Source organism: Rhodamnia argentea, chromosome 7 (genome assembly GCF_020921035.1).
Source record: "Rhodamnia argentea isolate NSW1041297 chromosome 7, ASM2092103v1, whole genome shotgun sequence".
In the NCBI taxonomy this organism is placed as follows: Eukaryota; Viridiplantae; Streptophyta; class Magnoliopsida; order Myrtales; family Myrtaceae; genus Rhodamnia; species Rhodamnia argentea.
This window is the reverse complement of record NC_063156.1, coordinates 26,047,631-26,063,579: the sequence shown is the minus strand read 5'-3', so window position 1 is coordinate 26,063,579 and position 15,949 is coordinate 26,047,631. Positions and strand designations below refer to the sequence as shown.

The 15,949-nt window shown below is 38.7% G+C and overlaps 2 protein-coding genes across 2 annotated transcripts in view; both read right to left on the bottom strand.

Annotated features, from left to right (window-relative positions):
* LOC115731016 (epoxide hydrolase A-like) overlaps nucleotides 1-15,949 on the bottom strand; it is a 20,136-nt gene extending 4,187 nt beyond the window's left edge. Inside the window, exons 1-4 of the mRNA XM_048281998.1 lie at nucleotides 15,397-15,949; nucleotides 14,321-14,574; nucleotides 13,416-13,675; nucleotides 371-375 (exon numbers count right to left, since the gene is read on the bottom strand). Of these exons, the coding sequence (XP_048137955.1) occupies nucleotides 13,420-13,675; nucleotides 14,321-14,574; nucleotides 15,397-15,864 (978 nt within the window). The 5' untranslated portion in view covers nucleotides 15,865-15,949 and the 3' untranslated portion in view covers nucleotides 371-375; nucleotides 13,416-13,419. The remainder of the gene's footprint in view (nucleotides 1-370; nucleotides 376-13,415; nucleotides 13,676-14,320; nucleotides 14,575-15,396) is intronic.
* LOC115731017 (epoxide hydrolase A-like) lies at nucleotides 6,875-13,473 on the bottom strand. The gene is made up of 4 exons (XM_048281999.1): nucleotides 13,468-13,473; nucleotides 8,836-9,323; nucleotides 8,421-8,674; nucleotides 6,875-7,255 (listed from the first exon to the last, which is right to left on the bottom strand). Exons 2-4 carry the CDS (start codon nucleotides 9,319-9,321, stop codon nucleotides 7,000-7,002), a joined length of 996 nt encoding a protein of 331 aa, XP_048137956.1. The 5' UTR covers nucleotides 9,322-9,323; nucleotides 13,468-13,473; the 3' UTR covers nucleotides 6,875-6,999.

Sequence of the window (15,949 nt, the reverse complement as noted above, 5' to 3'; positions counted from 1 at the left end):
ACGTGCCAATAAATTCACCGTAAAAGCAATATCCAATCTCATACATTGTGCCAAGTTCATCAAAACCCCGATAGCATTGAGATATGGTGCTTCAAGACCAAGTACCTCTTCAAAACTGATCATTTTGGGGATCTAAAGACCTTACAACCATAGGGGTGCTCAACGGGTGGACCTTGTCCATGTTAAATCGTTTAAGTAATCTTTCAATGTATGACGATTGATGGACAATTATTCCATTTGCTTTATACTCAAGCTCTAAACCAATACAAAGTTTGGTTTTACTCAAATCTTTGACTTCAAACTCTCTTTTCAAATATTCAGCAGTTTTAGATAACTCTTCTAGAGTTCCAATTAAATTCATATCGTCAACATAAACTGTAACAATAGCAAATCCGGTTTCTGATTTTTTAATAAACACGCATGGGTAGATATGATCATTTTTGTACCCTTCTTTGAGTAGGTACTCACTTAGGCGTTGATACCACATGCGATCGGATTGTTTTAACCCGTACAAAGATCTTTGCAACTTTGTTGAGAATAAGTTGCGGGGAGTGCATGCATCGGGCATTTTGAATCCCTCGGAAATTTTCATATAAATATCATAGTCTAATGAGCCATATAGATATGCCATCATAATGTCTATAAGATGCATTTCCAAATTTTCGGAGACCACTAGGCTAATTAGAAAACAAAATGTAATTATATCCATTACAAGTGAATATGTCTCATCATAATCAATCCCAGGGTCTCTGGGAGAATCCTTGGGCAACGAATTGGGCTTTATACTTGACAACATCGTTTTTCTCATTTCGTTTCCAGACAAATACCCATTTATATCCTATGAGTTTTACATTATCGGGAGTTCGAGTTGCGGGTCCAAAAACCTCTCGTTTAGTTAGAGAAGCTAATTCAACCTTAATTGCTTCCTCCCATTTAGGCCAATCTTGCCTTTGATGGCATTCAATAATAGATTGCGCCTCACAATCATCATCCATAATTTTATGAGCAACTGAAAATGCGAAAATATCATCATTGATGATTTCATTCTGATCCCAAATCTCATTATAATATGTAATGGAATTCTCGGTATTCCGAGGGTTGGTGATCTTTTCATAGGTTTGTGCCTCTTCAGGGGCAATAAGCTCCTTGGAAGTAAGCACAACACTAGGCTCTTATGGAGTGGATTCTCGATTCTTGCCCTTTCGTTTTCAAGGAATGGTATCTTTTGATCCTATCAGTCAACCACGCTTCAAGTGTGGTGGATTTTGATCCATTTTAGCCTGTCCTTTGGGAACAGCTATTCTAGCTGGAGCATTTGCAGCTGGAATATAGGGTTTTGTTACCTTAGTAGCATTATTAAAGGCGTCGGGAAGTCGATTGGCCGTAGCTTGTAAATGGATTGTGCGCTGCACCTCGTTTTCACACTTAGGAGTTCTTAGGTCTAATTGAGATAAATTCTTTTTATTCCAGGAGATAACCTTAACTGATTTCTGCTTTGCAGCCATGGAAGTTGTAGGTATCCCAATTAATGGGAACACTGTCTCATTACAATGACAATTTGCGAATACGCGAGTAAAAAGATCACCGGTAGTTGGTTCCAAGAACCTAATGATGGACGGTGAATTAAACCCAACATAAATGCCTAAATGGCGTTGGGGACCCTTTTTCGTTCTCTTTGGTGGTGCTACGGGCACTTGTACTGTACAACCAAAAGTGCGTAAATGTGAAATATCGGGTTCATAATCAAGAACCATTTGAAGGGGAGATTGTAAGAGACTAGTAGTGGGGCGCAATCTGATTAACGCTACCAAACTACATGACCCCATGCTGTATCTTTGAGATTCGTTCTCAATAATTGAGTGAGGGCAATGATTTGGATACGTTCAATCAAGTATTCTTCCAATTTATTTTGAGTACGAACATATGCGACTGGGTGCTCGACCTTAATTCCGAGTGAAACACAATACACATCAAAACTCTTTGATGTAAATTCACCAATATTATCCATCCTTATGCTTTTAATTAGATAATCGGGGAATTGTGCCCAGAGTTTTATAATCTGCGCAAGTAAACCTGCAAAAGCGACATTGCGTGTGGATAATAGGCAAACATGTGACCATCTACGGGATCCGTCCGCTAGTACCATAAAATATCGAAACAGTCCACTTGGTGGTTGTATTGGTCCACATATATCACCCTGAATTCTTTGCGGGAATAAAGGGGATTCAGGATTAACCTTTGTTATAGAAGTTTTGGTAATGAGTTTTCCTTGTGAACAAGCTTCACAATTATAATCTTTGGACAACAATACTTTTGTATCCTTTAAGGGTGTCCTTTTGTATTCTGAATTATTCTACGCATCATTGAAGCTTCGGGATGACCAAGGCGATCATGCCACAGTCCAAATTGATCGGGGTTTATCAATTTTCAGAACATGGTAGCATAGGTTTCAACGGCCTTAATCATGACACAATACAAACCCATAGGAGAAGCTTCTAGCTTCTTGTGGATAGGCTTTAGGCCCATCTTATAAGAGATAATGCCAATATATTTCTTATTTTGCTCATAAATAGTCTCAATATGGTACCCATTACGGCATACATCTTTGAAACTGAGTATATTTCTTTTTGATCTATCGCTTAGAAACGCATCCTCAATATGCAAGACAGTACCATTTGGCAAAACAATTGTGGCATTCCTGAAACCATCAATAATCCGAACAGGACCTGATATTGTATGGACATATGTCTTACGCAATGCCATACTCGAGAAAAAATGTCTACTATGAAATATAGTATGTGTTGATGCACTATCAAGCAAACAAACATCTTCCTTTTTCTCGGTATTTTCCATTTGCACTTATATTGACAACTTGCAAAAGTTATTCACTCAGTCGGTAGATCTTCGTACTGATAACGTGTTGTAAAATATTATATTGCAAGTATGCAATTGAGAGAAAACAAAAAGAGTAAAGAAAGCCAATAAAGAGATTTCTTATTTTGACTCACCACCAATAACAAAAACTAAGCTCCTATTTATAGGAGAATAAGAATGTACTTATCATTAATACATGCGTTGGATATGGAAATGAACATTCATTGGATATGGAGATGTACATAGAATGTAAGATACAAATGTACCATAATAGATACATGAATATAATGAATATTCATTCATGTATTTCATAACAAGGTTGGTTTTTTGGGCATTTTATGTGCTCTTACTATTAAATACAAACACAAAAAAAGCTTAAGATAATTAAGTCCAACCAATCCAACCAAAAGCCCAATCTATAATCTTACTCTTGTACCTTTTGAACGTGGGAGCTGTTGCTAAAACAGAAAGAAGAAGCAAAGCAAAGTTGAACTCGTTAACTTGGAATTTGGCTTTGGATGAGATTTCGGCAGCTCACTTTTAGTCTTTTACACCCAAGTCGGCAATGATCAAGTGGCGGTGAAAGTATATGTTCCACGCTAGCCTTGTTTTTATTAAATGGTCTTTTAAGGTTGAAAAGAGAGAGAGAGAGAAAAAAAAAAAAGAATGGTCACAATATTATTTGTCATATATATGCATGTTTTTAGGGTTCTTGCATTTCTTAGTCATGTAAATTGATTTGTTTTGTAATAATTTAATTTTTTTTGGAGTTTTATTACCAATTGTTGATTATTACTTTTTCATACCATTCTCGAGGTGCGATTTTGGATTGGTCAATTAACTCTATGGCGGTGGATATTAATCTAAGTAGCACCGACACCAACACGTGACATGATACGTCATCACATCATTTATAAAAAAATAGAGAATTTCGATAGTTAGGATACATTATTTATTAAACGTATAAATTATCATGTATATATGAAAATATCAAAGGTGAGTTTCTTCTTTTTCTTCTTCTTTTTATGTTAGGGATTCACGATTAGCTTTTTTGGGGCTAGCTGGGTATATTAATTTTTGGGTGATTGGGTATATGACTTGAGTATATATATTTTTGATAGATTTACATTTTGATCCCTAATTTATTGAAAATATTCAAAATTGACTCTTTTGTCGCTGGCGTGTTTGAAGTGCTAACAACATGTCCGATGTTTGACAATTGTTGATCACGTATCGATTGCGTGTGGAATAGTGTCCGTGCATTCTAGGTTATTGTTTGTGTAGCCAAATGGATTGTAATGGATTCAAAGACAAACCAATTTATAACCCACATATAATTAGGCTAACCCATAAATAATCTGTTTGTAGAATTTAACTAACCCATATTTGACCTATTTTCAATAAAGTGGGTCAAGTATGGGTTTTCAACCAACACGACTCTAACGTATTTATTTATTTATTTTTACCTCCACGGGTGGAACCTTTTTCTCGTGCAAAGATCAAAAGCTTCTAAAGGAAATGAGGGTGCATTTTTCTACTATTTTTAAATCATCCTTTTCTCGTATGGACGATTGATTGTACCCTTCTATTTATATATCTATAGTATATTGAGGAGAATCCGAGAGACAATGAGTTAAATTACTACTGATTATCAATCGGGAAATTATTTTTCTTTGAATTTTGAGCTGGCGAACTGTGTAAAATAGGGCTTTATGAAGAAGAAAAGGAGGGCTCTTTGTTTATTATTTCTTCTTGTTAGGACTGCTCATTATATAGTTTTTTCCCGATAATATTTGATTGAGGACTCTTCATTTTTATAAATCCCGATTGAAACTTTTTTTAGTACGCGCGTCTGTGTGAGCAGGAGAGAGAGAGAGAGAGAGAGAGGGGATGGAGGGATTGAAGAGCTAAGTAGCCCCTATACCAACTCTCGACACTACACGACATGACACGTCGACACGTCATTTATCAAAAATAGAAAATTCCGATACGTTATGACACGTTGTATATCAAATATATATTTTATCTACATGAGAAATAAATAGAGAATTTTGAAACTTTCTGTCATGGCGGCTCCCGGTACAGCCCTCCTCCCCTCTATTTCGTCTTCTTCCTCCTCCCTAGTACTCTCTCTCGCTCGCACATCATCTTCTTCCCCCACTTGTCACCACGACAGCAGGAAAGAGAACTTCATTCAACCAAACCAACCCATAAAAAAGCAAACTTTAGTTTTCCCTCTTGAAGAAAACAAGATCTTCATGTGGCTCGATCACGCGTTGACGGCTTATTTTGACGACAAGTAGAAGCTGTCAAGGAACGAGGCACCGTCGAGGAGCAGTAAGTCCCCGTCGCTGCCCTTGAATGCACCTCGTCTCTGCCGATTATTCTGGATCTGTCAATTCTTCAAGTCTAGGTTCTGTTTTGCCCTTCCCCATCTTCCTTTTCTGCCACATCTCTTGGTCTCTCTCCTTCATCTCTCCTTGAGACACGGACGGCCTCTTCCCCCTCATCCACGCTTTCCTCAGCGAGATATTGCACGTTCCATCATAGCAGCTATCAGGACCTCACCGACCCGTGTGTCGGATGCGGGTCGATGTCCGACACCGATGCGGCGACCCCTCCGGCGTGTCCGTGCTTCTTAGCTAGAAAGGACCCCGAAGACTAATGAAAATTACTCTAGTGTGAAAAATTGAAAAAATTACCAAAAAAGTTCTACATCTATTGCAATTGTGTTAATTCAGTTCGAAAGTTTTTTTTTTGTTGCTAATTTAATACTGAACTTTTTGTATTTGTGTAAATTCAGTCCATCGGACCAATTTTGGACAACCGGTGCTGACCTGGCCTGTCATGTGTTGTCGTTCGTCGCCACCTCCTGAGAAAAAGGAAAACAAAATAAAAAATAGGTCTTTAAAAAATAAAAAAATAAGAAAATAAAAAATAATTTTAAAAAAAATAAAAATAATATTTTTTTCAAAAAATAATTTCAATATGGGTAGGACCATATTTGATTCGATCCAAACCAGACTCAATCCACCTGTTTGACACCTCTACTCGTCGTTAAACTCTGTAACTTTGTGTTCTCGACTTTTGTAATCTTGTTTTTTTAAATACTTTGAAACATTTATGTTTGTTGTAGCAAGCAATTTAAGTGCAAACTTCGTTGAGCATCATCATTGAGTTCTTTTTTGAGGATTTTGCATATATCTTCATGCTCCACGAAGTAAATAGATTAATTGTAGATTATCCATGATGTGTATTCATTTTACTAGTGATACTATATATGTTGATTTTATACTGAGAAGACATAATTATTTGACTCAATGAAAAAATTGGAAAGAGAAATTGTTTCGGGAACATAAATTTTGTTGCAGTTACTAAATGTAATTTTGTTCCGAGAACAGAAATTTTGTACAGTTATCAAACGTGTTCTGATTTTCTAAAGCTCGTACAAAGAACAGAATAAAAAAATCAATTATAACAGAATTAATTTTTTGAATCAGAATCGTTGTCAAACAGACTCCTAGTCTACTACAAAAGGGGCACCAGCACCACCTTTCATCTTCTCCCTCACCTATCCGATCTCCATCTTTTACTCTATTTTTCATTAAGGCCTTTATTTTATTATTCAATCTATTCTGCTGTGATGCCCATCTGGCACCACAGCAATGTCAATTGCGCGAAGGTATAGGGAATTTTGTTTTAAAAAAATGACATGTTCATATTCATATTGTAAGGAATCATGAACGATTGTGACAAGTCTTAGGGTTTAAAGGCATGGAGCCAAAAAAATTAGCATATCATGACGAGTTTAGGAGTCTTAAACGTAATTCTCGTTACGACAGAAAGATATTACTTTTTATTGTTGCTCCTTGAGAAATGACAACGATATATCCTAGAGAGAAATGCTAAGACAATGAAATAGAATGCCCGAATGAATATAATTAGCCATCCAAATCCTCAGTTTTATTATGTTGGATCACTTCACATATAGCTTCCATTGTGATACCCAACGACAGAAACCTAAGGGGAAAAAAAAAACAGTCATAGGGCAACAGTTTCGTCCTTTATTAATGGGGGAAAAACAACAGCTTCATCCTTAATTTTTTGGAGGGAGTACTAGATGGATCATGGGGATGAGAATTTCTTGATGAAGTCGTGAATGTGAGAAGTGATTTCCTGACCCTTCTCTTGCTGGATGAAATGAGCCGCTCCTTCCATCACCACCACTTCTTCCAACTTGGGCACAGCCTGCTTGAATCCACCGTCGTGGATGTACTCCTTCACACCAGGTATGTTATAGGTGAGGTCCTGATCCCCCACTATGAACTTCACCGGCACTTTGACTCGCGCTCCGGCCCACGGCGCCAATAGCTCCCAGTTTCTGTGCTCACAAGGAAGTTATTATTGATCGAAATTGACTTAAGATATCATTTTGATTGCAATGCCAACAAAAAGAAACTTTGAAAGAGAAGTAATAAATCTAAGAGGTTACTTTAGAACTTTTACTTTTCATTAGAAATCTTATAATCCTATTTGGAACGTAAAATAATCGTTTTTAATTAAGTTGACTAAATTTAACTCACATTTCTTATACAATCATAGACATTGAGATTATATAAAATAGCGACTTTCTCATGATATTTTTAGGCTAATCTTCTAGCGTTTTCCGCCTCATAATTCCTTCTCCTTGAGCAATGGGAGAATTCAACGTATCTAGAGGGGGCAATTTCAGACATGACAGAGGAACATGACCCAAACATGATGGAAATTTATCGAGAGAAATCAAAATCCGTCACACTAGTGCAATTAACTTGAAACCAACATTACTCGAAATGTTTTCACTAGTAATAAATGCCTTTTGCAATCCCATTGAAAAACATTTTAGGATGGCACCAACTCAGTACGAATGAATTGGCATGTCATGAACTGGCGAAGTTCATCCATATGTGACAACCATTTTCCTATATCTCTAGGATCTCTACCCTATCAACTAGGCATGTTAAAATGAGTCATGGACCAATTTCTTTCGTAACCCATATTGAGAGATTGAGTTATTATATGAATTAGTTATATTCAATAAATGAGTCACAACTAAGTTTAGGATGGTAAAACTCAAAATAATATGGGTGTTAAATGGGTTCACAATTTCTTTAGACTCAACACACTTCTATGACTTTTTCTTTACTTTCTCTCACCCTCACTCGATCTTGCTCTCTCGGCTCAGTTTGGTTTTCCTAGATTGGTTAAATATGAAAGTGTTTCAATAATACGAGTCGCGAGTATGAATTAAATTGGGTATGTGTCGTTAGATTTATATTGTACGAAAATGGGTATAACATGTTAAATGTGTCAAATTAGATCAGATCATTTTCGATCCGACCCATTCGTTTGATAGGTCTATTATCAACTTTCCCTAGAGCCCAAGCTAGACCACACAACCGCAATAACCGTTAAAATATTCATTAGTACAATCCTATTGTGACACTTGACCTGTTGGAGAGCATAAGCTTAGAGAGAGAGAGAGAGAGAGAGAGAGAGAGACTTACAAGTCCAAGCAACGGTAATAGTTCAAACCCCCGGTGAAGCCGGTGCGGCTGAATTCGGTGGCGTAGTAGCTGACGTCATCCTCGGTCAGCCAAGAGGGCAACTCGATCTGGTGCTGTTCAAATAGCTTAGTCATTCCTGAGAATCCTAAATCTTTAGGCACGATAGGTGGGCCTGGATCGCGGCTTGTGAGGAATAGCTGAATGAGTTTCGCTGTATCAGCTTTCGCAAAGTCCTCTTCCATCTCTCCAGGTTCCTACCAAGTTTAAAGATTTGTCAGGATCGTCAAAAGATCCTAAGCTGCCCTGGTCTGTGATCTACGTTTTGCTAGTGGCGATGGCTCAAAAGTTCCGATTCTTTGAAAAGATCAAGTCCTATCCAAATCAAATATCAACTATACAACACTAGTTCTCTCACCTGAAACCTGCAAACGTAGTAATCATCTCCGTGCATCGCCCTTATTGACTCGACGGGCTTCTTCTCCGGATCACACGGGAACCAGGTGCCGCCAGGGCACCACAGGACGCTCGTGTTGACCAACGCCTTCACCCGGTCGGGCCTCAGCAGGCACAGGTACCACGATATCACCGCCCCCCAGTCGTGTCCCACCACGAACGCCCGCCCGATCCCCAGCGCGTCCAGCATGCCCACCAGGTCCCCCACCACGTGGAACGCCGTGTACGACGCCACGGACGGCGGTGCGTCGGTGCCTCCGTAGCCCCGGAGGTCAGGCGCGACGGCGCGGTAGCCAAGGGCCGCGAGGGACACCATCTGGTGGCGCCACGAATACCAGAGCTCCGGGAAGCCGTGGATGAAGAGGACCGCGTCGGGGCCGTCGCCGACCGACGCCACGTGCATGTTTATGCCGTTGGTGCGAACCGTGCGGTGCTGGATCTTCTCCATTTCTTCGACGTTTTCCTGTGTTGTTTCCGTTCTCTGTTGAACGAGTTTTATGAGTGTAGCGACGGAGATGACGAGATGAAATGAGAGTATACAGCTGGAGAGTAAGAGGACAAAATGATATTTCCCCGTTATAAAAAGAAGGAGAATTAATTACCATATTCGTTTTTTTTTATCGAAATTATCATATTCATTAAGAAATGAACACGATAATTGAGTTTTTGGGACCGGGAAAAAATGACACCCTTGAGGATTAGTAAATGCTCTAAGGAGAAATGGGGTTTGAATCCCCTCTTTGGGGAGAAGTGGGATAGGAATGCGTAAGGAGATAGTAGGGTTTTGCAACCTGCACACGGAACATAGTGCACACAATGTGGCTTGTATAGTACAATATGATATTATAGAACCAAATAAAAAAAAATGCTCCAAAATTGCGTTATTTTGCATTTTTTGAGCTCCTAATTAAGTTACTTATAAGAGAGAGACGAACAAAAAAAGTCAAGTCAGAATTTTTTATTAGCTAAATTGGATGGTTAATTGCATCAACATAATAAGTGTTAAAATTTTATTGCACTTTTTGCAAGTTTAAGAACTCAATTATATTTTTGTGATAAGTTTCGAAATTTCTGGTGCCCTTATCCCATTTTTTAGTTACTTCATATCGTGTGATATGAAAATACTAGTTGGTCTATTAAAAACTTGATGATCCTATCGAGGTAAGATCTGAATAAGGTCAAAACTCATTACATCTCCATAATAAATGTTCGTCATGTGTGATTTAAGAAGGAAACGGGGAACTTTGGTGGGACAAAAAAGTCCCCTTGATCGGTTAAATTTAATTAATGATCATGCGCGTAAATAATTTTTCTTTTTTATTCTTCGTGTCTGACTCTCCTCTTTCTGTTTTTTGCTCTGTCTCTTTAAAGAGCGAGTCGAACCAGCGCTTTCCACCACCAATCCTTTTACCAACAGGGCCACATGTCTATTGGCTGCACCTCCTTTCGAAAGATTTTATTTTGGTCACGATCTCTCCATGAAGAAAGAAAATCGATTTCTACTTTCCAACTAGGTGAATGAATATCCTCAATTGATCCTAATTAATTCTTTTTTGTTAAGCCGTCTAATAAAGCCTATATGCACTCTTCCCTCTTCCACATATCAAAACTAGACAATTAAGGAAAATATCTTCAATTTCCTCTAACAACCGTTATGTTATTTTTAAGTGTTCAACCAGTCCATGAAACCGCATTTCATGAATCTCCGTGCTTATCTTCCATTATAAGAAATCGGTGAGACCTAATTGAACTCGCATTATTTGGGGTCAGGGGTAAATAAGAAAGAAATAGTCCAAAACAATCCCTCTTTAATATCCTCGGAACAATACATTATTTAATAGGGGTTAGTAGGACCTTGGATGCGACCTGTGATTATTCTTGATGCCAAGGGACGTGAAAATCCAAACTTTGTCTTCGAATTTTTGATGGACTTCATATCATATGTTATCAAAATGTTGACGATTCTATCGAGGTAGGATATATAAATACGGTCAAGCTCAAGAAAAAAATGAGGAAAGTATCAAAAAGTTTTACACATTGTATTGGTGCCAATTCATTTATAAATATTTCAATTGTGCCAATTTAGTCCTAAAATTTTTACATTTGTGCTAATTGAGTTCATTTGACCAATTTTGATCGAAAATCGCTAACATTTCCAAAGCTTAGGAGTGAGTCCATTGCGGCCTCACCGGCAGAGAGCGACTCCTAGAAGGCCCTAGTCCAAATTTGGTGAGGGCCACGGCCCTCACCGGCTAAAATGAAAGAAAAAATAACTAAAATTTTAAATTTTTAGAAAAATTCTTAGAAATATTCATGTGAGCGTTGGTCACATCACATAGGACGGCTGTTAGCTATTTTCGCCAAAAATTGACCTGATGGACTCAATTGGCATAAGGGCAAAGGTTTATGACTAAATTGGCACGATTGAAGGGTTTATGATTGAATTGATACAAATAAAATAAGTTTAGGAATTTTTTGGTACTTTTCACCAAGACCAATATGATATGCATGTATTAGTGTCTCCATAATAAATGTTCAATACACAAGGCGTTTGATTTTGAAGTAGAAGACGTGGAACTCTAGATTTTCGGAGATCGTCTAATAAGTTAACTTCAACTGTCTGGAGAATTAAGATAGTTAATATTATTTGTCAATCACTACCGGGATTCTTTTCCGGTATGCAGACAGTGAACGAATATATTGCTCTATTCTATCCATAATTGAAAACATATATTTATGCAAAAATTTAGGGAAAAAGGAAAGAATGATGAAATTGATTGTTGCGACAATAAGGGAATCTCGCAAACTATAATTATTTTAGGAATTTATAAGAAACAAATTTTTCTAAGCAATATGGGTCGGATGGAGTATGGATAAAAACGAGTTTGAGTAGCTAGATTTGTATTGCAATAAATGAGTCATAAATTGTTAAATGAGTCTATTTATGTCGGATAATTTATGATCCTACTCAAACTTGATCCGAGCTATCCGTTTGACAAGTCTTCAAAAAACATAGCCAAAATCAACTCTTTAAAGGTAAAATATCGATGATGCCAGCATAGGAAAAAGTAATAAAAGAGAGTAAATGTGTATTCCATGACACATAATGTAAGGTTGATTTTTTGAGCATTTGCTCTTATTATTAAATACAAACAAAAAGCAGCTCAAAATAATTAATTCCAGTCAATCCAACCAAAAGCTCTATCTATAATCCTACTGTTATACCATTTGAACGTGCAGGCTGTGGGTCCAAAAGAAAGGAGAAGCAAAGCAAAGTTGAACTTGTTAACTTGGACTGTGGCTTTGGATAAGATTTCAGCAACTCTCTTTCACCCTCAAGTCAGCAATGATCGAGTGGCGGTGAAAGTATTTGCTCCATTCGAGCCTTCTTTTTATTAAAGTTGTATTTTAAGGTTAGGAAAGAGAATTTTTTTATAAAAGGGTTAAAACTACGAAAGACCAAAAATTGATACACCATTGACAAATTTACTTTCTCTTAGTGTCCATTAAATTAAATTAAATTAATACTACAAAAATCATAAATCAGTACACCCGTAACAAACATAGGGTAAAAATCTCAAACCGATACATCCGTAAATTGTCATGTGTCATTCAACTCAGTAATTGATCGTAAAATTTAACAAAAACTAACGGAAGATAAATTTTTTTACGGGTGTACTAGTTTGGGGTTTTTTGGGGTCAAAAAGTTAAATTTGAGTAAATTTATTACATATGTACCAGTTTATGGTTTTTCACAATATTAACCTAATTTGAAAATGGCCACAATGTTATTTGGCATATATCCATGTTCCGAGGTTTCTTGCGTTTCTTAGTCATGTCAATTAATTTGTTTTGTCAAAATTAATTTGTTTTGAATTTTTGTTATCAATTATGGATTAGTCGTTTTTCATACGATTTTGGATTGGTCAATTAACTCTACGGGTTTGGATAAATAATTACTAAAGGTATAATTTTTTTTACTCCACGTGTGGAATCTTTTTCTCGTGCGAACATCAAAAGCTTCTAAAGAAAATGAACTATGTGCATTTTAGATCACCATTTTCTCGTGTGGACGATCGACTGTACCCTTCTGTTTGTATATCTATGGTATATTAAGTCGGATTCCGAGTGACAATGAGTTAAATTACTACTGATTATCAATCAAAAATTTATTGTTCTTTGAATTTTGAGCTGTGTAAAATAGTAGTTTATGAAGAAGAAAAGGTAGGGGCTCCGCCCATTTCTTCTTACTTGGATTGTTCACTGTATCCATTTTACCCAATAAATATTTGATTGAGGACTCTTCATTCTTGCAAATCCCCATTGACGCATTTTGTTGCCGCGTCTGTGTGGGCAGGAGAGGACCTTGAAGACTAATGAAAGTTACTCTAATGCAAAAAGATAACTCCTTCCAGAAAGAAAACTCTCAAAAGGATAATGAATGGATTAAACTTTTCATTTACTTAATTATTCTCGTGCTCACTTACTTTCCACGATTGGTATCCAAGTAGGCCATCGTGCAGGACAACTTAAGACAACTACTGGATCATGGGGATGAGAATTTCTTGAGGAAGTCGTGAATGTGAGCAGTGACCTCCTGATGCTTCTCTTGCTGGAGGAAGTGGGCCACTCCTTCCATCACCACCACTTCTTCCAAGTTGGGCACTGCCCGCCTGAACCCGCCGCCATGGATGTATTCCTTCACGCCAGGGAGGTGATAGGTGAGGTCCAGGTCCCCCACTATGAACTTCACTGGCACTTCGATTCGCGTTCCTGTCCACGGCGCCGACAGCTCCCAGTTTCTACGTACATGAGGAGATCTTAGCGATCAAAAGGGATTCAAGATAATCACTTCTATTACAATGCCTAAGTAAAGGAAAATATTGAAGTAGCAGCGTGTCCATGACCATTTATGCGAAACACCATTGATCCGTATCAATTTGAGGACACGTCTACTTAAACTGTTGAAAAGTGTGTGATGGCAACAACTGAGTCACGAAATACAAGTTAGCTAGTACACTTGCCCATGCTTCGAATGGATTTTATCTTACAAAATTCGTTGAAAATTTACATGTTTGCTAAAACTTTCTCTATTTTTTCAGATTCAACTCATATGCGAACTCAATATTTTAAATGCTACAGTAGTAACGATAACTACGGGATTCACATAATTGAATAAAACATCATCTGCAGTATGTTTATTATGGATTAGATGATGAAACACAAAGGAAATGTGAAGTGAACGTATTCAAAGTCGGCAGTTGCCGATGGTTATGGAGGAACACGACTCGAGCACGATAAGAATTTACGGTTTGGGTTTCTACCTTTTGAACTTTCGCATTAACTCAAGCCAGATCGCACAACCGGGATAGCATCATTCGAATTTTCGTCAGCACCATCTTCAACGTTCAAACTGTAAGAGAGCATGAGCTTAGAGAGAAACTTACAAGTCCCAGCAACGGTAATAGTTGAGTCCCCCAGTGAAGCCGGTCCGGCTGAACTGGGCAGCGTAGTAGTTGATGTCATCCTCGGTCAACCAAGAGGGCAAGTCAACCTGTTGGTCCTCGACTAATTTGGTCAACCCGGAGAACCCTAGAACTTTAGGCACCACTGGTGGGCTCGGGTCACGGCCCGTGAGGAATAGCTTAAAGAGCATGGCAATATCGGCTTTGGAAAAGTCCTCCTCAGCCGCTCCAGGTTCCTACCAAGTATAAAGATTACCATAGTCAGGAAACTAATTAAGATTGGCTTATACACTACTCACAATAAAAGGTGATCACAAAAAGTGGGGACTTAGTCGAGTTTTTTTACCGATGAGCTACTTGAGAAATTTCTTTGATTCTACTCATTATTAGGGCTGAGCACGATGAATCGATCGAATTAGAAACTACCTAGTTAGGTTCAGCTACGGTCGGTCCGGTTCTCGGTTTCAGGAACAATAGGATCACCTGCACTTGACCGAATAATATTTTTCGTTTTAACTCTAAATCCAAGGGTTACCCACCTAGGAAAAAAAAGAAAGTAACCACTCACCGATGAATGTAAGCCTACACCTAAACCTAAGATACTTAGTTTGACTTTCAAATTTATTGATAATGAGATGTAATTAACGAGAGGTGAACCGATGAATATGTTATTAACGAGAAAAATTGAACAACAAAATGCCTAAAAACATGCGACCTTGCTTGGGAACTTGACTTGACCAGCGGTTCGGTCTCGGGACCATCCGATCCGATTTTCGATTCTAGGGTGGAATCGAACCGAATAGAAAATCGATCATCCCTACTCATTACGAGTATAAATATTGAATTTTTTTACCTCTAAACTACATCTATAGATTATTTATACGATATTATTTTCAACTTTTCTATTGGGCTCGTAAAATTCAACTTTGAGCTTTAACTCAAGCTGGCATGGTCTGTGTCATCTACGTTTTGTTTGTAGTCACGACTCAAAGTTGCAAATTTTTAAAAGTTCGAGCCCAAGCCAAGTCAGGTCTCGACTATTGAACATCGGTCCTCACCTGAAACCTGCAAACGTAGTAATCATCTCCAAGCTTCGCCCTCATCGACTCGACGGGCTTCCTCTCCGGATCCCTCGGGAACCACTCGACGCTCGTGTTCACCAACGCCTTCACCCGGTCGGGCCTGAGCAGGCACAGGTACCACGCCATCATGGCCCCCCAGTCGTGCCCCACCACAAACACGCGCCCGATCCCCAGCGCGTCCAGCATCCCCACCAGGTCCCCCACCACTTGGAACGCTGTGTACGACGCCGCGGACGGCGGTGCGTCAGTGCTGCCGAAGCCCCGGAGGTCCGGTGCGACCGTCCGGTAGCCGAGGGTCGCGAGGGACACCATCTGGTGGCGCCACGAGTACCACAGGTCCGGGAAGCCGTGGAGGAAGAGGACCGTGTCAGGGCCGTCGCCCACGGACGCCACGTGCATGTTTATGCCGTTGGTGCGGACCGTCGCGTGCTCGATCTTCTCCATTTTGACCGATATTTTCCTGTTTTTCTCCCGTTCTCTGCTGAACGAACTTTGCGAGTGCAGCGAAGAAGATGAAGAGATGAAATGA